Consider the following 21,821-nt stretch of genomic DNA (forward strand, 5'->3'; position numbering starts at 1 on the left):
AAACACCATATGGGTGATACTAATTGCTATTAAATTGTTTGAATTGTAGTTGACGTCATACATTTTATTTATTTCAAAAATAATATTGTTCAAATGTCATAATAATATAACGAAAAAATGGTTGATTTTGAGTGTTTGATAATTGAAAGATATTTTAATGATTTAACGACTAACGATCCATTAATTTTGTTACCAAATTAGTTTTAAAAAGACACGACAACTAATTTATTAATATTAAAACTTGCTTTCAAGTAGAAAAATAAAATTTTACTTCCGGTGAAAATAATAAAAAAGGACAAAATAAAGAATTAAAGTCTTCTGGTAATACCTAATATGGATTTTGTAAGCACATTATTTCTCTTTTCTTTCCAAAAACAAAAACTCATTTTTAAACAAAAACATGTGTTTTGTATTGTGTTATAACTTCCATATTTTTCCACCCAGACTTCCTTTAAATTGTGTGTAAAATTTATATTTAAATAGAAAATAGAGATTTTAGGTCGTCCATAGTAATAATATTTATATCTCCCTGTATTTTATAAAATATTATGATATTTTACATTTTTAATAGAAATTATATTAAAAAATAAAATGAAAAAAAAAATACCATCGAGAACCCGATCCGTGAAGATTCCCCTCGTCAACCCCACAAAAATAAACACACGAGTTTGTCTTCTATTATTGTCAAATTAAAATAAAATTAATGATTATATTAGGTATGCCAAGAAAAGAGAGTCTACATTATAGAAGGCTAATGTTGAAAATGGGAGAGTGACGTCATTTTTAAAATAAATTATTAATGTTTATGGACGATATTGTAACGTGATTGATTCAGACGTAGGATTAATTAAAAATCCAATTTGAAAATTAGTCGCCAAAAAAAAAAAAAAAAAACTCCAATAATTAGAATAAATAAATAAATAATTGACAAGGATAATCATACAACGGAGGAAGGTTCATAATTGTGTCTGTTTCTCTTACGCGTTCTAAAGTCAAAACTCATCGTTTTGCCTTCACTTCCAACCTCTCCCCAATTTATTCTTTATCAATCTTCTTCTTCTCCTTTCTCCTCAAAAAAACTTCCCGATGGCCGGAGGTGGCGCCGGAAGGTCCTTGGAAGAGACGGCCACATGGGCCGTCGCCGCCGTCTGCTTCGTCTTGGTCTTGATTTCCATTGTCATCGAACATAGTCTGCATCTCATCGGAAAGGTACCTACACTAAACGCCACCGTTTCGTTTCATTTCATAACCCTATTATTTCTTCTATAGTAATCTGTTTCTCTACTGTAGTGGTTTAAGAAGAAGCACAAGCGAGCTCTTTACGAAGCCCTTGAGAAGATCAAAGCAGGTATCCATACATACATGCATGCATACATACACACACACACACACACACACACACTATATATATATATATATATAATCTGGGTGTTGTTTCAAAATTGTAGAGCTGATGCTATTGGGGTTCATATCGCTGCTGCTGACGGTAGGACAAAGCCTAATCACCAATGTTTGTATACCGGAAGACGTGGCGGCCACGTGGCATCCATGTAGCCCCCAAAAGGAGGAGGAATTAAGTAAACAAGATGACGTGGTGAACACCGACACTAATCGCCGGAAACTTCTCGCCGTCTCCCCTGTCAATGCCACTTTCCGGCGCGTCCTCGCTGGGGGCGGCGGAACCGACAAATGTGCTGCTAAGGTATGGAAAATAGAATACTTGAAAAGTATAAGAAATAAAAAAAAAACTAATAATTAATTATAATAAAACAAATTGGATATTTATTTATTATTATTTTGAAAATATATAGGGTAAGGTTCCATTTGTGTCGGAAGAAGGCATTCATCAGCTACACATATTCATCTTCGTGTTGGCTGTCTTCCATGTTCTGTACTGTGTTTTAACTTTGGCTTTAGGGAATGCTAAGGTATGTGTAAATTAATTAATTAAATCCCAATTTTGTTATTTTTTTTTTCTTTAATGAATTTTATTTTTTTAATTTTTATAAAAAAGATGAGAAGTTGGAAGGCATGGGAAAAGGAAACAAGAACGGTGGAGTACCAATTTTCGCATGGTAAATAAATATCTCCTTGAACAAAAAATTAAATTTATTTATTTATTTATTTTTGTGTGAGTTAATGTTTATGTCTAAATACGACAGATCCAGAGCGATTCCGATTTGCAAGAGACACATCGTTTGGGAGAAGACATTTGAGTTTTTGGACCAAATCTCCTTCCCTCGTCTGGATTGTAAGATTAATCATTTAATAAATTAATTATTTTAAATCAAATCAAATATGTTTTTTTTAGGACATTTATAATTTTTTTTAAGGTTATTTGTTTTGTTTTTGTGTTTTTTTGGGACAGGTTTTAATTACATTTTAACGGCGTTTATGATTGGGCGTTTAATTCTTTTGACTTTTTTTTGTATACGAAAGCTTCTTCAACCTTCGTTTATCAACCTCCCCTCCCCCTACCCTATATATTTTCATTTTCATATTTAATTCTTTGTTGAATTGCATTTTCCAATTACATTATTAAATTTTTTAAATTATATTTAAAACTAAATTGATGAATGATACGTGATTGATGGGAAAGAGTTATTTAATACGAAACTTTAATTTATTTATATTTTTTGGGATAGGTTTGTTTCTTCAGACAATTTGTTCGATCCGTTCCTAAAGTTGATTACTTGACATTAAGACATGGTTTCGTCATGGTTAGTCTTAATTTTCTTTCTCAATTCATTTAATATTTATAAAATTAATATTTACCTATTAAAAATTAATATTTTCAATTAGGCTCATCTGGCACCACACAGCGATCAGAAATTCGACTTCCAAAAATACATCAAACGATCCCTCGAGGAAGATTTCAAGGTCGTCGTTAGTATTAGGTAAATATTATTATACCAATTCCGCCCTTCTCTTTTTTTCTTATTTACTTTTATGCCCCTAATTCATTAATTCTGCAGCCCTCCAATCTGGTTTTTGGCTGTCCTCTTCCTACTTTTCAACACCCATGGTGAGAAAACTCAAATTAATAAGCCTAATTCATAATTAATGAACTATTAACTAAACTAAACGCATAGTTAATTAACTTGTTGGGTGGGATTTGCAGGGTGGAGGGCGTACCTATGGCTTCCATTTATCCCATTAATCGTAAGATTAAGTAATTTAATTAAGGTTAAAAATGGGTGTATTTGATTGATTAATTAATTAATTAATTAAAATTTGTGCAGATTGTATTACTGGTGGGGACGAAATTGCAAGTGATAATTACGAAAATGGCAGTGAGGATTCAAGAAAGAGGCGAGGTGGTGAAGGGGGTGCCGGTGGTCGAGCCAGGGGACGAGCTTTTCTGGTTCAATCGGCCTCGCCTCATTCTTTATCTCATCAACTTCGTGTTGTTTCAGAACGCCTTTCAGCTCGCTTTCTTTGCTTGGACTTGGGTACGTTAGTTGAACACGACTCTCCACAATATTATGATATTGTTACTTTGATCATAAGCTCTCGAGATTTTGTACGAATGAAATGAAGATAATATTCTTTGATTATAAACTCATGGTTATTCCGTAAATTAGCGGATGTGGTATATTAAAGCTTTTGTCTCTTAATTTCTTTGAACTATTTTAATTCCATTTCCTAATTCAATTTTACAGAAAGAATTCGGGATGAAATCGTGCTTCCACGAGCACGTAGAGGATTTGGTGATCAGAATAACAATGGGGTGAGTGAGTTTGTAATCTTTAACGATTGTGAAATCAAATATTTACGTAGCTAATTAGATTGTGTGACTTCAATTTTTGTAACAGGGTTCTCGTTCAAATCCTTTGTAGTTACGTTACGTTGCCTCTTTATGCTCTTGTCACCCAGGTAAAATCATTACATTAAGTTACAATTCCAAAACTTGTTCTAATTGTTTGTGCTTTCTTTTATTTTTAGATGGGTTCCACAATGAAGCCAACAATTTTCAACGAAAGGGTAGCAACGGCGTTAAAAAACTGGCACCACACAGCTCGCAAACACATTAAACAAAATCAGGGTTCCATCACACCTATGTCTAGTCGCCCGCCAACCCCGTCCCACCATATGTCGCCGATGCACCTCCTCCGCCACTACCGAACCCAATTGGACAGTGTCCACACCTCTCCCAGACGATCTGTTTTTGACAATGACCATTGGGATCCTGACTCAACGTCGCCGTCACATCGCTTTCACCCTCGCGACATGGAGACTGGCGGTGATGTTGAGGTTGAGACTGATCATTCAAACCAACCCAATTCAACTCAAGTCGTGGATGTGGATGTTCAACCGATGGAGATGAATAATGATTCTGAACAGCATGAAATTAAAATGGGTTCGAATGAATTTTCGTTTGACAAAAGAATGGATAGAATATGATGCTAAATGAATTGGATACTTATTTTTGGTTGATGTAAATGAAGGGGATACTTGTCGTTTTAGTTAGTAGCCCAATGTAATAAATTTATTTTAATTGCAATAAAATTAATAAATTTAAAATATTCAAATTAATTTTTTATTTTATTAAACCTCATTTTTTTTTTTTTTTTTGCAAATTACTTTTTTATCCATTTGTAAACTCACACGTTTTTCTTTCTCAATAGTTGTTTGAGGGTCAAATTGACAATTATTAAACTTTAAACCTCGCAATGAGATATTTTAAGAAGGATAGATATTTTAAGAAAAGTTATGGATAAGAGAAAAGTCCACGGTCACACTATTGTGGATCTATTTAGTATTGTGAGATTCCATACTCTTCGAAGAAGGGAACGTTGGTCCTCTAAAGAGTGGATTGTGATATCCTGTCAATTGGAGAGGGAAACTCTTTGGTACTCTCATGGATTATGAGATCGCACATTGGTTGGAGAGGAGAGTCATAATCCCTTTATGGATTGTGAGATACGCTAGTCCCTAAGGGGTGGATCGTGAAATCCCACATCGGTTGAAGAGAGAAACCCTAGTTCTCTTATGGTTTATGAGATCTTACATCAACTGTAGAGGGGAACTCTAGTCACCAAGGGGATGAATTGTGAAATTCCAATATGTTGTAAAGGAGAACCCTAGTCACTGGAGATGGATGGTAAGATCTCATGTCTGTTGAAGAGAAGAGTCATGGTCTTTTCGGATGATGGTGAGATCCCACGTCTTTGGAGAAGATCTCCTTATGGTTTGGGAGTGCTTCTTTTGAAGGTGGCCATTCTTCACTACGTTGGCGACAGTGAGCCGATAGATCTACGTTAGCGGAGCAAGCGCCGCTTCGGGCATTACAGGGCCCAATGATTCACCGTGGCTGGGTTTGAATCGTGATGTTTGGTTGTTATTAAGAGGATATTTTGGAGATATATTAGTTAGAATATATTTGAGATATTTAGGAAGTTTATAAATTTGATTAATCGTGTATTTTATTTATTTACAAGATTTAGTTAGTTATATATTTTTTTTCCTATTTTTAGGTATTAGTTAATAGTTTGTATCTATTTAAACGTGGTAAACCTGAAGATCATACATTTTTCCAATTCTATTTTCTATTTCTATTTTTTAACTTGGTATCAGAGCATCGATCGTGGTGTTCTTAAATATCAAAATTTCCTTTATGGCGGAATCAACCAAATCCAGCTTTAAAATTTCGGATGTTGATTTAACACATTCTTACTAAATGCATCACTCGGATCAGCCAGGATATTCACTTGTTCCAATCAAATTAAATGGAGCAAATTACCAATCCTGAAGTAAATCAGTTATGCATGCTCTTATTGCCAAAAAGAAAATTGGCTTCATTGATGGCACAATTGAGTAACCGCCCCAAGATGCAAATTCAACCGAATTCGAACTCTGGAATCAGTGCAACAGTATGATAATATCTTGGTTAACTCATTTTGTTGAAGCAGATATCGCTAAAAGCATTATTCACGCCAAGACAGCTCATCAAGTGTGGGTTGATCTTCGCGATCAATTCTCACAAAAAAATGCTCCAGCAATTTTTCAAATACAAAACTCGATAGCAACGATGTCACAAGGAACCATGACACTGTCAACATATTTCACCAAGCTCAAAGCACTCTGGGATGAACTGGAAGCGTACCGCACACCATTTACGTGTAATCAACGTCAAATACATATTGATCAACGCGAAGAAGACAAGTTCATGCAATTGCTCATGGGGCTCAATGAGTCTTATAAAACGGTGAGATCTAACAGATTGATGATGTCTCCATTACCTAATGTGAGGCAAGCTTATTCATTACTTGTACAAGAAGAGATGCAGCGACAGGTAACTTCTGAACCTACTGAGAATTTCTCGATTGCATCAGCAGTGCAGAAGAAAACAACATATTCAAAATTCGCCAAGGACAACGTGTGAACACTGCAATAAAAGTGGTCATACAATCAATGAGTGTCGAATTCTTAAGTTTCATTGTAAGTTTTGTGATAGAAGGGGACATACAGAAGATTGGTGTCGACAGAAAAATAATTCTACAAGGACAAGACAAGTCAATCAACACAATCATCGTGGATACCGATCATCCGCAAATATGGCCGATGTTTCACAGTTGAATACAGAAGAACAGTCACCTAATTCCATTCCAATTTTTTTTTTCTGAGCAATTACGACAGATAGCACAAGCCTTATCTGCAATCAATCAAAACCCTTCTGGTAATTCTGACAATCACATCAATGTTGCAGGTTTGTTTCCCATATCTACATTATCTGTTAACTCTGCGAGTTCTAATTCATGGATTCTCGATAGTGGAGCTACGGATCATATAGTATCAAAATCTTCTGTTATGACTGATCCAAAGGCTACCATCATGTCTACAATAAATTTGCCTAATGGAGAGACAGCACGTGTGTCACATACTGGCAATATTTTCCTTAGCCCTAACCTTAAGTTAAATAACGTTTTATGTGTGCCTTCATTCAATTTAAACCTAATGTCGATCAGCAAACTTACCAATAACTTGAAATGTTATGTCACCTTCTATCCTGATTCTTGTGTTATGCAGGACTTGGCTACGGGGAAGATGATTGGCTCGGGTAAACAATTTGGAGGTCTCTATCATATTTCTTCATCTCCAATCAAATCTTTAGCTCATCAAGTATCTCAGTCATCTGATTTGTGGCATTTACGTCTAGGTCATCCTTCTTTTTCTCGTTTTAAATTTCTAGCTGATCAATTGCATCTTAATAATGCGAGTTATTCTCATAATTGTAATATCTGCCCGTTAGCAAAACAAACTAGGTTGTCTTTCCCAAGAAGTTCAATAACAACTCATTCTGCCTTTGATCTGATACATTGTGATGTTTGGGGACCACATAAAATTCCTACCCATTCTAGTTTGTGTTTTTTTCTCACTATTGTTGATAATTTTACTCGATGTACTTGAGTTTTTCTAATGCAACATAAGTCAGAAGTACATCATTTGTTAATGAACTTTGTTAAATTTGTTCAAACTCAATTTCATACTACTATCAAGATAGTTCTATCAGACAATGGGACTGAGTTCCTATCTTTGCAACCATTCTTTACTTCTTGTGGTATTGAATTTCAGCGCACTTGTGTCTATACTCCACAAAAAAATGGAGTCGTAGAATGTAAGCATCGCCATATCCTAAATGTAGCTAGGTCTCTTCTTTTTCAGTCACAGGTTCCACTTAATTTTTGGGGAGAGTGCATTTTAACGACTGTTTATCTTATAAATAGAACGTCATCACCAGTGTTATCTTACAAGACACCCTTTGAAGCACTCTACAAACGATCACCTACATTTCATCATCTTAAAGTTTTTGGTTGTAAATGTTATGCAACTATAGTACATCCTAAGCAAAAATTTGAACCTCGGGCAATTCCTTGTGTTTTCGTAGGATATCCTTGTGGTCATAAAGGTTACAAATTGTATGACATGCAATCTCACAAATTCTTTATCAGCCGTGATGTTAAATTTTGTGAAGATGATTTTTCTTTTTCATCAGCTTCACAAATTTCGACATTAGCTCCTTCGACTCTTGTTGTTCTACTTCATGATCCATTCTACTTAAGCATCCATCCTCCACCTTCCATTCCTCCTTCACCTCCTATCCCTTCACCTACTACTTCGTCGTCTCCTTCACCTTCTCCAGATTTGCCCACTGATTCCAATCCTATCCCGCCTGATACATCAACTCCACTCCGACGTTCTACTCGCACTAAACAGCCTCCAACTTGGCATATGGATTATGAGATGTCTTCTGGAGCCAATCATTTAATCTCTAGCTCAAGTCCCGACACTAGCACCAGGTATCCTCTTCATCATTACCTTTCATTCTCTCATTTTTCTCCTACTCAACGTGCTTTTCTAGCTGTTATTACATCCCAGACAGAACCTAAAACCTATGACGAGGCAGTTGGCGACCCTTTATGGCAGCAGACTATGAATAATGAAATTGCAGCTTTGGAACGTAATCATACATGGTCTCTCGTTCCTCTACCACCTGGTCATAAAGCTATTGGTTGTCGCTGGGTGTACAAAATTAAATACAACTCTGATGGTTCTGTTGAACGTCATAAAGCTTGACTTGTAGCAAAGGGATACACTCAGGTTGAAGGTATTGATTACACAGAAACATTTTCCCCTACAGCGAAACTTACTACACTTCGTTGCTTACTCACTGTTGCTGCTGCTCGAAAATGGTTCACCCATCAGTTGGATGTTCAAAATGTCTTTCTCCATGGTAATCTAGACGAGGAAGTTTATATGTCTTTACCACCAGGTCTTCGCCGACAGGGGGAGAATACAGTATGTCGGCTCTAAAATCTCTTTACGGATTAAAAAGGCTTCTCGCAATTGGTTCTCCATATTTTCTACAACTATACAAAATGCAGACTACACTCAGTCCAAAGCAGACTACTCTTTGTTTACCAAGAGTAAAGGTACTTCTTTCACTGCAGTTCTAATCTATGTTGATGATATTCTGTTGACAGGCAATGATCTCAAATAAATTCAATATCTCAAGACTAATTTACTCCAGAAATTTCTCATCAAAGATTTAGGAAATTTGAAATATTTTCTAGGCATTGAATTTTCTCGGTCTAGAAAAGGAATTTTTATGTCTCAAAGGAAGTATGCTCTAGACATCCTTCAAGACACAGGCCTTACACGAGCACGTTCAGACAAATTTTCTATGGAGCAAAATCTGAAACTTTCTTTAACTGAAGGAGAGAAATTGAATGATCCAAGTAAATACAGACGGTTGATTGGCAGATTAATATATTTGACTGTCACTAGGCCTGACATATCTTATTCAGTTCGTGTGCTTAGCCAATTTATGCATGAACCAAGAAAACCACATTGGGAGGCAGCTCTTCGAGTTCTGAGGTACATCAAAGGCACTCCTGGTCAAGGACTCCTACTGTCATTTGACAATTTAAGATTACAAGCATATTGCGATTCTGACTGGGGTGGTTGTCGAACTTCCAGACGATCTATTTCTGGGTTCTGCATTTTCCTTGAAAATTCAATTATTTCTTGGAAGTCTAAAAAGCAGACTAATGTGTCCAGATCATCAGCAGAAGCCGAGTATCGAGCTATGACAAATACTTGTTTAGAGTTAACTTGATTAAGATACATTCTTCAAGACTTGAATGTTCCACTGTCCGAACCAGCATTATTATATTGTGATAATCAAGCAGCATTACATATAGCAGCCAATCCAGTTTTTCACGAACGTACGAAACACATTGAAATAGATTGTCATATAGTTCGAGAAAAGTTACAAGCTAGAATCATCAAACCGTGTTATATTTCGACCAAAATGCAATTGGCATATGTTTTTACTAAAGCTCTAGGAAGACAGACCTTTTGAAGGACAAGTTGGGTGTGATCGACATACACTCTCCAACTTGAGGGGAGTATTAAGAGGATATTTTACAGATATATTAGTTAGAATATATCTGAGATAGTTAGGGAGTTTATAAATTTGATTAATCGTGTATTTTATTTATTTACAAGATTTAGTTAGTTATATATTTTTTTTCTATTTTTAGGTATTAGTTAATAGTTTGTATCTATTTATTTAAACGTCTGAATGAAGATCATACACTTTTTCAATTCTATTTTCTATTTCTATTTGTTAAATAAATTTTGAAGATAAAAAATAATTTTTTTTTTATCTAAACAAACAAAAAAAATGTTAAAAAGGGGAAAAAGTTTTCAGGGGAAATAAAGATATTGGGAGTCAAATAATAATATAATATATAATTTGCAGGGTATAATGATATGTTTCTATATTTTTTTAATTATAAATAAATGTTGTTTTTCTTTGACAAATTGGAAATCTCGAAGAGATTCTAAATTTGTTTTCTAAAAATGAAAATGAAAATTTCAATTTTATTAAGATGGGGAATTAGGATTAATTATTATAGAGTTACCTTCAGTTTTAGTAATGTTAAGCCATGGATTTACCGTTTCATTTTCACTATTAATCGGGAGTCTTTGAAGCTTCTGGTTCCTTTTTGTCTCTCATTTTCCACCGTTCTGATCTCTCTCCCAAATTCGGCCGATTCCGATCTTCTCCGATTCTCAATCTATGGCTAGAGGCACGTCTCAATCCCAATCTGCATCATCCTCCACCTCGAGGCCTGGCGTTGTGGCTCCTCGCGGCTCCGCGGCGGCGACGGCTGGTCTTCGCCGTCGCCGTCTCGGCTCCACTTCTGGTGCGGGCACTACTGGACTTGTTTCTGGCGGATCAAGTGGCGGCGGCAACATGCTGAGATTCTACACTGACGATGCTCCTGGTTTGAAGATTTCTCCCACCGTCGTCCTCGTCGTGAGCCTCTGCTTCATCGGCTTCGTCACTGGTCTCCACGTCTTCGGTAAGCTCTATCGCGCGCGATCCGCCGCGGGAGTTTAATCCTATATGTTTTGTGTATCGCGTGTTTTCTTTCTGGATCTTTTCATTCCTTAGATGAAATGTTCCGGTTTCGCTCTTGGACTAATAATGAACGATTTGCTTTCGGCTTTTGCTCTGTAAAATTAACAATCGTCGTAGTGCCTTGAGGCTTCAATTTAATCAGTTGTGGACGAATTGAAAGGAACGAGATAGTCCTTTTGCTGATATTTTGTCTTAGGTCAATCTACTTCGTGTGAGTAATGCGGATTGCAGGGAGGTTCTTTTTCACGTTTGTATATACTGTTTGTTTCCACTGAAAATTGTGCTTTTGTATGCTATGAATATTAGCTGTCTCTTATAGATTTTATTTTGGATGAGTGGAGGTTCTATACTTGGGGCTATATTCTTTATTAACAATTGCGGATCGCTTATGGATCATGTCCGCTTTCTGAGTGATATTCACAGATTAGATTTTCGTTTGATAAAGCTGATGTTTAGTTGTGCTTGGGAAGTGTCATTGACAATCTTTTCTACTCACGATTAAAGTTGAGAAGATGGAATCACACTCCATTACACAAAGCTTGTTTCGATTTGTGGTTTTTGCCTCTTTTATCATTGCCTTTTTAGAAGTGGGTAAAGTGGAAAGTGCACATGAAGGTATCTTTGTTCACACCGTAGAGTATTTAGAGGATGTGGATAAAATATGCTCCACATCGCACAACATGCAAGATTTTGAGTGAAGATTTAAGTATTCTATGTGGAGTAGTACATTTTGGATGGACTAAGGAAACATTATCTATTGAATAAGACTTCAATCAATCATCATTGAGCTGCTAAGCATCTGATTTCCTCGTTGGAGGGCTCCATTTACAGGAATTCTTGGCTGTAAACTTTTGGAAACTTCTTTTTCATTTTTTTGGCTGAAATTATTACTTGGAAGACAAAAACAATGCCCTTGATACAATATTTTCTTCCTTGTGTGGTTATTTTCTTCTTGTTCTTCCTTCTTTTTTTTTCTTTTTGTGAGGGCTGGGTGGAGCTCTGGATGTTAGACAGATTGAGACAGAGGTTGCCTAATGAAAGTTTGTTGTAGTGAATGGTGGCAATTTGAAGAAATGTTATTTGAAAATTTCATAGTCTGGAAACTGAAGTCTTATTCATTTGTCTTTCTGTGAAGGAAGCGAACGAAATTTCATAATCCAATTTAGATTTTTGAGAATAGTTGTTAGGAAGTTGAAAAGTGGAGAAAAAAAAGATATGGTTTTGATTTTGGAATTTAGTTTCAATTTAGTCTATAGATTTTTAAGTGTTTTCTTAAGAACTTGAAATGTGTTCATGGTTCGAACTCTTTATTTGAAATCAACGTCTCTGGTATATTAATGCTAGAAAACCTCACATTCAAACTCTTTTCTTTCTAGTTCTAAATTTTTAGTCTGGTTAATTTTTATTTATTAGGATTTTTCACTTTTATCCTTGAGTTTTCACCATTAATGCTTGCTTTTGGTCCTTGTGTTGGGTTCGGTTAATTAGCTTAAATATTATGAGGTAGAATTGGTTTAATTAATTCTAATAGTGATAGTGAATTAATTTAAAGGAATTAAAAGCAAGTATTAAAGAAAATTAAGCTAGTTTAAATCTTATTTTACTTCCAATTTTCAAAGTATCTAGAGTCTTGATCCTCTTCCTTATAACCTTGTTATCAAGATTTTCAATAATTCTAAAATAAATTATTTGTATAATAACCAAGTTGTTAAGTCAAGTGTGATGTACAAATATTAAATAACATAATAGTCATGAAAGCTGAGTTTAATTTTTTTAATTTTTTTAATTTTCCAAGTTAATGAAATAAATTAAGTGTGTTTGGAATTATATGATTTTTCAACAAAATTAATTAAACTTATCGAGTGCTTTTACGTGAACAATAAGTTTTTTTTCAAAATAATAATAAGAAGAAGAGATGAAAAGGTGCTTGAAAAAATATGAATTAATTAAAAAAAATTGAATAAACACTTATAGAGAATTATCTAAAAATGAATTAAAAATATTCCTAATATATAATAAAAAAAATAAAAAAATAAATTAAGAGGAATAGAATTGTTTTTAATGTAGCATAATCAAACAAGTTTATTATTTAAAATACTCTGAAGAATATAAGATCAAAAGTACTAATGGTGAAAGGTATTTAGAAGAAAAAAAAAAAAGAAGAGTATATTTGGAATAATTTAGTGGAATAAATGATTTTTTTTTAACAAAATGAATATATTTAAAAAAATTAGAATGTTTTTTGAATAAACAATTGGATTATCTTAAAATAACTAGAAAATCTTCAAAATAAATAATAAGAATACAAAGAAATAATAACATTTTTATTGAAAATAATTTCTGAAAAAGTGTTTAAATTATTTTTACATTATTTTATGAATTAATTATTTTTAGAATATTATTATTTATAGAATATTATTATTTATTGATTAAAGAGAGTTAGTTAGGGGGGAATGGGCGTTCCATCTGTTTCTCCTGCATCTTCGAAGCCGCTTTGTACGCTGGACGTCTCAGAGTGCGAGAAGAGAAGGGGTTTGATGGATATGTCCCAAATGAAGAACAAACAATCTTCCGACCATTTCTATCTCCAAATCTCTGCTTTCTTCTTCTTCCTCCAGCCCTTCTTCTTCTTCTGCATCTGCTTGCGACGCCAAAATGACCGTAATCGATGTCATCTTCCGAGTCGATTCCATTTGCAAGAAATACGAGAAGTATGATGTCGAGAAACAGCGCGAGCTCAATGCTTATGGTGATGATGTTTTTGCTCGCCTCTACGCCGCCGTCGAACTCGAAATCGAAGCCGCTCTCCAGGTTTAAGTCCTTTTATTCTCCCCATTGTCTAGTTTTCTTCTTTGATAACCTATCCTTTTGTTTTAATTGAAGATTGATTTGGTTTTAGAAATATGAGAGTGCCTGTACGGAGAAGAATAGGGCTGCTGCAGTTGCGATGAACGCTGAGGTTCGACGGAAGAAGGCCCGATTGATGGATGAAGTTCCCAAGCTTCATAAATTGGCTCGCAAGAAGGTCAAAGTCTTCCCCCTCTTTGTTTTATTTGATACTAGGGATTTCTCTCCTCTCGTTTCGTTTTTTGATCGCCATGGATGTGGTTCAGATTAAAGGGGTTCCGAAAGAAGAACTTGAGGTCAGAGGTGATCTTGTTCTTGCGCTTGAAGAGAGGATTAAAGCGATTCCAGATGGGAGTACGACAGGCAAACCATCTGGAGGATGGGCCTCCACCTCATCTAACAATATTAAGTTTGATTCAACAACAGGTTTGACTCCATTTCAATGAAGCTTGAAATATGTTTGTTCATTTTTGTTGTTTGGCTTTGATTGTTTACGACCCACTTTAGATGGACACTTCGAGAGCGAGTATTTCCAACAAAGCGAAGAATCGAGTCAATTTCGACAGGAGTATGATATGCGGAAGATGAAACAGGCATGTGAGTTTCTTTACTATTTTCTGCATTGGAATTAGTTCTAAGACAGAACGCATAAATTATTAAAGATAAATGGACTGATGCTTTGTCTAGGATTGTTGGTTGGAGTTCACATGGGCTAATTTAGAGGATGATTATGAGTTTATAAATAAAGAATATATCTCTATTGGTATGAGACTTTTTGTGAAACCAGAAACAAATGCTTAGTTTTATCATTTGTGTTTGCTTCATCTTTGTAGGACGAAGGTCTGGATGTCATATCTGAAGGGTTGGATATGCTGAAAAATTTAGCCCATGATATGAATGAGGTCAGTAGGGAAAAACAAACAAGCACACATAAATGGGTGGTTAATAGCTCTGTTTAGGGCCGTCTAATAAGGGTTTTATCCTTGTTTTTAGGAATTGGATAGGCAAGTTCCATTAATTGACGAGATTGACTCAAAGGTATAACTTAGAATTTTGTTTGGTTTGAAACTATTATGCATATGATAAGTATATCCCAGGTAGCTCTTGTTTTTGACGTTGTTATAGGTAGACAAGGTGACCAATGAGATGAAAAACACCAATGTTAGGCTCAAGCAAACGCTTAATGAGGTAATTAATGTTAAAGAAAGCAAGCATTGTGTTAATAAACAGACCCTTTTACTGTGGTTTTGTAATTGAATGAAGGTGAGATCCAGCCAAAACTTCTGCATCGATATCATTCTTCTCTGTATAATTCTTGGAATCGCTTCTTACTTGTACAAGTGAGTTCTCTGATTCTGCAAAATTCTCATTAATGGCTATCAAATTCAAAACATAGCAAATCTGGGCAACGCTTGGCATGTTTTTCTGCAGTATATTGAGCGGAAATGATTGAATTATGGGCTGACCATGAGTTACGAGGTGACATGGAGGCATTATTCATTCATCAACTTCAATACTACATGTCGAGATCTGCAGCCGTGTGCAATTTCTTTATTTCAGTGGCTGGATAAACTGTAAAACATCTCCCATTTTCACTATGGCTGTATCAAGGAAGAAGTCAATTATAAGGATGCATTTTTTATTGTTTTTATTATTTTTCATTTTTTTGTTGCCTTTAGTTTCTGGAGAGCATGAAATTGGAGTTAGAAATATATTTGAGCAACTAAGTTTCTTTCTATCTCATTTTATAACCATTTCGAATTTATCTTATGAAATATTTAGAAATCCCAGGGAAAGAAAACGAAAACAAATTTTGTAGTTTCTCTGGTTTTTAAGAACATGCATAGAAACATCAAACAATTAGATGATAGAAACATCAAACAATTAGATGATAAGGTGAGAATTCCACATTGGTTGGGGAAGAACAAAACACCAAGGGTGTAGAAACCTTCTTCCCCTATTAAACACGTTTTAAAACCTTGAGGGAAAACTAAGTCCAAAGAGGACAATATCTGCTAGCTGTGAGCTTGAACCGTTACAAATGATATAGAGCAAAACACCGAACGATTGCCAACGAGGAGGTTATTTCCCAAAGGGGGTAGACATAAGGTGATGTGTCAGTAAGAACACTGGGATCCAAAAGGGGTAGATTTGGTGGTAGTCCTACATCGATTGGATAAAATAACAAATGCCAGCGAGAACGCTGGCCCCGAAGGAGGTGGAATGTCCCGAAGGAGGTGGAATGTGAGAGTCCCACATTGGTTGGGGAGGAGAACAAAACACGGGTATGGAAACCTTCCCCTATCAAACGCATTTTAAAGCCTAAAGGGAAGCTCGAAAGGGAAACCTCAAAGAGGACAATATCTACTCGTCGTGACTTTGAATATTACAAAAAAAAAAAATAATAATAATAAATAATTAGGTTCCTAAGTTTTCTTTTCCCTTAGAAAAGAAAAGAATTAGAAAATAAAAACTATGTTAATAACTTTGGTAACAAACTGTACGGAGGAAAATAAAGATGACTAAATATAACAAATACAAAGAAGAAGATGAAGTATGGAGTTGAAATATCAAGACGCCTCGTCTTTCCCCGACTCTGCCATGCCTATCTCCTTTAATGCATCTTCAAATTTTAATTTTTCAGGGACAAAATCTGGAGAGGAAAAAAAAAGTAGTGACGTTTCATGAGGAGTCTCTATAATAGTAGTTGAGAATATGAAGGTGGGATGTATGAATAGTACCTGAAAGAAAGTCATATCGTTTCCTTTTGCTAACTACTGATGCTGCAACAACAGAGGATAATCTCAGTACTGCCATTGTGGAAATTGTCTCTTCAAAAGCATAAAGTAAATGCACTGATAATACAAATCAGTGATTCTCCAACAGACTAGCATGATGGATTGAGGCTGATAATTCAAGTCCCTTAACAAAGTAATTGGAGTAACCTTAATCTAAGATCGCAATCCATGTTAGCCTATGACCATCATCGTTATATCTGCCCTTGTAGCTATTCACTTTGCAGCATGAATACAGAAAGAAAGAAGCACGATTCAAAATATAATGGCCCAAGTCCACCGATGATAGATATTGTCTTCTTTGGGTCTTCCCTTCTGGACTTCCCCTCAAGGTAATTAAAATATGTCTACTGCGAGAAGTTTCCACACCCTTATAAAGAATGTATAGTTCCCTCTCTCCAACCAATGTGGGATCCCACAATATCAGAGCCAGACACCAAAGGGCGGTGAACACCAAGTGGTGTGCTAGCGAAGACGCTAAGCCCCGAAGGGGATGGATTGTGAGATCCCACATTAAGTCCCGTAGGAGGGTGGACACCGGGCAATATGTCAATGAAGACATTGACCCCCGAACGGGAGTGGATTATGAGATCCCACGTCGGTTGAAGAGGGGAATGAGTGCTAGCGAGGACACCATCTCCCGTAGGGGGATGAATTGTAAGATCCCATATTGGTTGGAGAGGGGAACTAAGCATTCCTTACAAGGGAGTGGAAACCTCTCCCTAACATATGAGGGAAAGCCCAAAAAGGACAATATCGGCTAGCGGTGGGTTTGGGCCGTTACAAAAAAAAAAAAAACATTGCAGCTCACAATAAATGTTAAAGCTCTGTCACGATGGGAATACGCTAGTGGAGTTGTAATCCCCTCTACTATTTCAGGTTCAAGCTTTCCCTTTTCTAATACATAATTGGTATGAAATATACTTATGATATAATTCACAGGTCTATCCTTCTTTTTAGATCAAAACCAGACAACAAATGTGAAGGTAAAACAGTGAGAATCCAAGCAAGTGATGCAAATAAGCATTGAGCATAATAATGGTACGAAGTTATCGCATTTTATGCACTATAACAACGAATAAAGATAAGACTGCAGCATTAGAATAGAGAGTAGAAACAATACATAGATGCTTGTAAGCAAGAGACTTCTTGCGATCCCGAGAACAGCAAGCATACGCATCTTTGCAAAATTGCACAAGAAACATCTCCTACAACAGTGAAGAAGTTTGCAGACATAAGCAGATCAAATTTTAGAAACAAATAACTCCCATCTTCCACAAACGAGATAATACCTAATTCTTCAAATAGAGCTAAAATCATACAATTTAGGGTGCTTGCACCTGTGGGGAAGTGGTGAGGGCTTACCGTAGCTTTGTTGACAAGAAATAGAGCTTCCTGATTTATACGAAAGTCAGAATTTTCATCCCTCGTGATTTTCTTGATCCGCTGCATAGGGAATGTATAAATCTTCTCATGGGCCTCTTCCTCTTCCTCTTCTTGTTCTGCATATCCGTTCTCTTCTTTCTTCACATGGTTCCATTTTCCTACCTTCGATTTCGAGGTCTTGGCTTCTTTACTTCTGGTTTCGGCTCTGTCCTCGCCGGCATCCTCCTCTTCCGACGCGGAACCTGGAGCAGAAATAAATACGGCGTCGTCCTCCTTCACAGAGCCATTATTCGAATGCTTATTGCTGTAAATCTTCTTCTTCTTCTTCTTCTTCTTCGAATCGTTCTTATCTGATTTTCTGGCGTTGAGGGTTTTGGTTTTGGTAGCTGGCTTCGACGTTCCCGCTTCTTTGCTCTTGATTTCGGCATTTGATTTTTTGGTCGAAGCCATTGTGAAAGTTCGGTGTTTGGGTTTTTTTTCACGACGGATTTAACCATGATTTTGTGTTTTTGGGCCCTCCGTTGGGCCGATTTGTACAATCGGCCCAAAAAATGATAATAAGAATGGACTCATTATTAATACTCGAACTTGATTATTTTTTATTTTTTATTTTTTATTTTTATTTGGGTTAGAATCTTCAATTTAAATTTAAAATAAATTATTTCAAGGTAGATTCTACATTTTTTTTTAATTGTTTTAAATTTTTTAAAAATTAAACAACCAGGCATTTAAAAATAAAAAATAAAAAATACAATTTTTAATTAAATAAAATTAAAAATTGTAATTTTCTTTTTTTAATTAAACTATAATTTCAAAAAAAAAAAAAAAAAAAAATTATAATTAAAATATTGTTATTTAAAATAATGCGTCGAGAAAGTGAGTACTTTGGTGAAGCATCTCCTATAAGGAGGATAAAGCATGGTGCAAATTACAGAATAGATAAAAGACTGAACCTGCAATGAAACTTGAAAAATGTAAAACTGAGTTGAGAAGGAGGGGTTCATTTGGTTTAAGCTAAAGAAAAATTGGAAGGTCGATGTTCGATCGTTCGAGTCTCGAATTGTCAACTCCTATGCTTGCTATGCTACTTGAAGATCCTTCAACATCACCAGCCATCTTCAGACAGTAACTGTGCCTGCATAATTCATCGTTATTAACTCAATTGAGATGATTATCATAATATTTATTAAGTGATGTGATGTATTTCAAGCTAAAACTACACTATACCATCTATTATCTGATGTTAGTTCGGGATGGAAGGCAGTTGCGAGCAAGTTCCCTTGCCGGACTGCTACAATCACTTTGTCTTCTGCACCTTTTTCCTGAGATATTCAAACCAGAGTCGAGAGATAGAAGGAAAACGAACACAAAAGCAAAACTCCATTCCCAAGGATCGAAACTTGGCTCTAATACCATTTGTAAAAGTAAAATCTCACCGCTAGCAGATATTATACTATTTAGGCTTTCCCTTTCGGGCTCCCCTCAAGGTTTCAACACCTTTATAAAGAATGATTCGTTCTCATCCCAACTGGTGAGATCTCACAAGATAGATCAGCTTATAGTCTGAAACTTTTGCCTCATGTATACAGATAACAATCATTTAGACGTACAAATTAGTGGCAATAGCAGTGTATAGATTATACGAGATGAAGGAATGATGAAAGAAAACAACAACAAACCTCTTTGCCTTCACCAGAGGAATTTGAATGCAAGGTAGAGTTTGAAGAGACAGGGCAGTGAGCCAGCACTTGTACTTCTGGCCCCACCACAAGAATTGCAGGAGCTCGGATGAAAACTCCACGGAATGTTTCTGGACCGCCTTCCGTGGACACAAGCTCTGGAATTGATAGCTCCGTTTAGAAGCTTTGAAGCTAGATAATCATGATCTTCTTAAATTAGGAAAATCTGAACTCAAGAGATTGACAGTGAAAATAAAGCGAACTTCAACAACAAGTTAAAGGGGCTTGCTATACTTTTTAGTAATACTGGTATTCAGGAAAAGAAACTGAACACTCGGAAACAAAATCTAAGCAAAAGTCATTGGATAACTGTGTTTGGATCAGCTTATGTACAACAAAAACCATCGAGGATTCTCTGCATTCTGAATTCCACACTACAATTAAAACTTTGTAACAACTCAAACTCACCGCTAGCAGATATTGTTCTCTTTTAGTTTTTCCTTACCCTTTTCCCTCCACGTTTTTAAAACGCGTCTACTCTCGTTCCCCTCTCCAACCGATGTGAGATCTCACAATCCACCCCCTTTTGAGGCTCAGCGTTTTCGTTAGCACTCGTTCTCACAAACTTCATTTCACTGGTTCTCATGATGCTTATCATACGGAGAATTTAGACCCGGTATTGAGTTTTTGATGGGACAAAGCCATTTTTTGAGTTGATACAAAGTCATTTTTTGATGGGACAAATCCATGTCTGCAACAAAACAACACAGGCAGAGGCCGCCTTCATGCAAATTTGATTCCTAATATCCTTAAGCATGTTCTGTACTAATTCCCAAGGTTCTTTTGTTTACCAGATATTGCTCATCCATTTTGATAGCACAACCCAACATGAGAAACCAGAGTTACCTGACTGCCAAAGAAGTTTCTGTGAACGGTACAATCCAGCCCTCCAACAAGCTCCTGTCCACCGGTTTTCTGTCCTGAAAATACATGTATACACTGTATCCAATCAAGTTTGAAACACATTTCAAGCATTTTATTCAGGGAAAATGGAACGAAGTCTACCAGTAGCTTTGTTTGCCAAAAAGATAAGCCCAGCACAGGTGCCCCAGACAGGCTTCCCCATTCTGACAAACTCTCGCAGAGAGGGAAACTGCAATACACAAAAATACCACAATATAAATACTATACTCGATTTTAGTTCTATGTATTATCAGAAATTAACCAATCCAGACTTACACAGACGATCGTTTCATACATTTGGGATGTTGGTATGTCTAACCCGATAAAATAGCGTTCAACAATTTTAAATTAAAAATTACATTTCTGTTTGGTTCACGATTGAATGCAAGATCTTGCAACTTTTCCGCTTACTCACGTGTTCGCTCTTCATGTATTTCGGCCAAACTAAAGAAAATCTTTAAAGACGAATACAGATGTAGCAACGTCTAAAGAAAAGAGGAACAAACCAAATTATGGAGCTCCGCCAGTTTGGCCATGGTGGTGCTTTCCCCTCCAGGAATAATCAGAGAAGCTACATCAAGAAGCTGCTCGGGCTTCCTTATCTCTACGCTCTTCACTCCGAGCCTTCTCAAAGCTGCGCGCCACAATCAATTAAGGCCGAAAACTCGTAATAAGAAAAAGATAACGAAATGAAATGAAATATCCGTAGAAACGCCTATTACAGATGGAGCTAGCGATAGAGAAGGAGGAGGAGGAGGAGGAGAAAATGCCTGCGATGTTCTCGTTATAAGATCCCTGCAATGCTAGGACGCCGACGGTCGCCATGTTAGGGAATTGGAGCTTTCAGGCCGCCGAGCTCCGGCTCCGGCGACGAAAAATCAGGGAGGGAGTTAAAGAGAGATTCAGAACCGTGTATTAATTGAACACTTCGAACCTTCCATTTAAAAATTCTAACTTTTAACCGCGGTTTAATAACTTTATTCAAGGAAAAAAAAGTGTTTCAAAGTTCAAGGGAAATGAAATGAAATAAAAAAAAGTGTAGAAAAAGAAAAAGTAGTTGTCGGGCTGAGGACTACCCCACCAAGTATTATTTGGGCCATAGAGAACCGGCCCGCTACCCTTCCACCGACAGGAGAGGGAGGTTACGCTGCTCTGTGAAGCCAGCCTCACGCGGTTTCCTCCATCCTCTAAAGGATGCTGCCCATGGGCCTTCGCCCA

The 21,821-nt window shown here is 36.2% G+C and overlaps 4 protein-coding genes and 1 pseudogene across 4 annotated transcripts; 3 read left to right on the top strand and 2 right to left on the bottom strand.

Moving 5' to 3' along the window:
• Window positions 1-967: 967 nt before the first annotated feature.
• On the top strand, window positions 968-4,470 carry LOC111491033 (MLO-like protein 6). The gene is made up of 14 exons (XM_023139760.1): window positions 968-1,209; window positions 1,291-1,348; window positions 1,449-1,702; window positions 1,812-1,928; window positions 2,015-2,075; window positions 2,163-2,251; window positions 2,646-2,720; window positions 2,803-2,897; window positions 2,976-3,025; window positions 3,122-3,162; window positions 3,243-3,452; window positions 3,663-3,730; window positions 3,816-3,876; window positions 3,946-4,470. The coding sequence occupies exons 1-14, from the start codon at window positions 1,087-1,089 to the stop codon at window positions 4,402-4,404; spliced, it is 1,761 nt and encodes a 586-aa protein (XP_022995528.1). The 5' UTR covers window positions 968-1,086; the 3' UTR covers window positions 4,405-4,470.
• Window positions 4,471-10,484: 6,014 nt separating this feature from the next.
• Window positions 10,485-11,249, top strand: LOC111491039 (protein transport protein Sec61 subunit beta). Its single transcript, XM_023139764.1, has one exon. The coding sequence runs from the start codon at window positions 10,589-10,591 to the stop codon at window positions 10,910-10,912; it is 324 nt and encodes a 107-aa protein (XP_022995532.1). The 5' UTR covers window positions 10,485-10,588; the 3' UTR covers window positions 10,913-11,249.
• Window positions 11,250-13,400: 2,151 nt separating this feature from the next.
• On the top strand, window positions 13,401-15,422 carry LOC111491035 (syntaxin-71-like). Its single transcript, XM_023139762.1, has 9 exons — window positions 13,401-13,744; window positions 13,833-13,958; window positions 14,047-14,206; window positions 14,288-14,373; window positions 14,614-14,682; window positions 14,774-14,818; window positions 14,906-14,968; window positions 15,044-15,120; window positions 15,212-15,422. Exons 1-9 carry the CDS (start codon window positions 13,589-13,591, stop codon window positions 15,231-15,233), a joined length of 804 nt encoding a protein of 267 aa, XP_022995530.1. The 5' UTR covers window positions 13,401-13,588; the 3' UTR covers window positions 15,234-15,422.
• An 823-nt stretch (window positions 15,423-16,245) lies between these two features.
• On the bottom strand, window positions 16,246-18,449 carry LOC111491038 (transcriptional activator HAP5-like). Its single transcript, XM_023139763.1, has 4 exons — window positions 17,941-18,449; window positions 17,699-17,783; window positions 16,522-16,563; window positions 16,246-16,433 (listed from the first exon to the last, which is right to left on the bottom strand). The coding sequence occupies exons 1-4, from the start codon at window positions 18,409-18,411 to the stop codon at window positions 16,351-16,353; spliced, it is 681 nt and encodes a 226-aa protein (XP_022995531.1). The 5' UTR covers window positions 18,412-18,449; the 3' UTR covers window positions 16,246-16,350.
• A 349-nt stretch (window positions 18,450-18,798) lies between these two features.
• On the bottom strand, window positions 18,799-21,545 carry LOC111491037 (annotated as a pseudogene).
• Between the last annotated feature and the right edge of the window lie 276 nt (window positions 21,546-21,821).

The sequence above is a fragment of the Cucurbita maxima genome, unplaced genomic scaffold (assembly GCF_002738345.1).
Source record: "Cucurbita maxima cultivar Rimu unplaced genomic scaffold, Cmax_1.0 Cma_Scf00016, whole genome shotgun sequence".
NCBI lineage: Eukaryota > Viridiplantae > Streptophyta > Magnoliopsida > Cucurbitales > Cucurbitaceae > Cucurbita > Cucurbita maxima.

Coding starts and splice junctions, on each gene's coding strand:
- LOC111491039 (XM_023139764.1), top strand. CDS start 10,589: ATGGCTAGAGGCACGTCTCAATCCCAATCTGCATCATCCTCCACCTCG.
- LOC111491038 (XM_023139763.1), bottom strand. CDS start 18,411: ATGGCTTCGACCAAAAAATCAAATGCCGAAATCAAGAGCAAAGAAGCG. Junction 17,784..17,940: donor TTCTTGTCAACAAAGCTACG/GTAAGCCCTCAC, acceptor TCACTGTTGTAG/GAGATGTTTCTTGTGCAATT. Junction 16,564..17,698: donor TCTTGCTTACAAGCATCTAT/GTATTGTTTCTA, acceptor CTGTTGTTGCAG/CATCAGTAGTTAGCAAAAGG.
- LOC111491035 (XM_023139762.1), top strand. CDS start 13,589: ATGACCGTAATCGATGTCATCTTCCGAGTCGATTCCATTTGCAAGAAA. Junction 14,683..14,773: donor TAGCCCATGATATGAATGAG/GTCAGTAGGGAA, acceptor CCTTGTTTTTAG/GAATTGGATAGGCAAGTTCC. Junction 14,819..14,905: donor TTGACGAGATTGACTCAAAG/GTATAACTTAGA, acceptor ACGTTGTTATAG/GTAGACAAGGTGACCAATGA.
- LOC111491033 (XM_023139760.1), top strand. CDS start 1,087: ATGGCCGGAGGTGGCGCCGGAAGGTCCTTGGAAGAGACGGCCACATGG. Junction 1,703..1,811: donor CCGACAAATGTGCTGCTAAG/GTATGGAAAATA, acceptor GAAAATATATAG/GGTAAGGTTCCATTTGTGTC. Junction 3,731..3,815: donor GTGATCAGAATAACAATGGG/GTGAGTGAGTTT, acceptor TTTTTGTAACAG/GGTTCTCGTTCAAATCCTTT.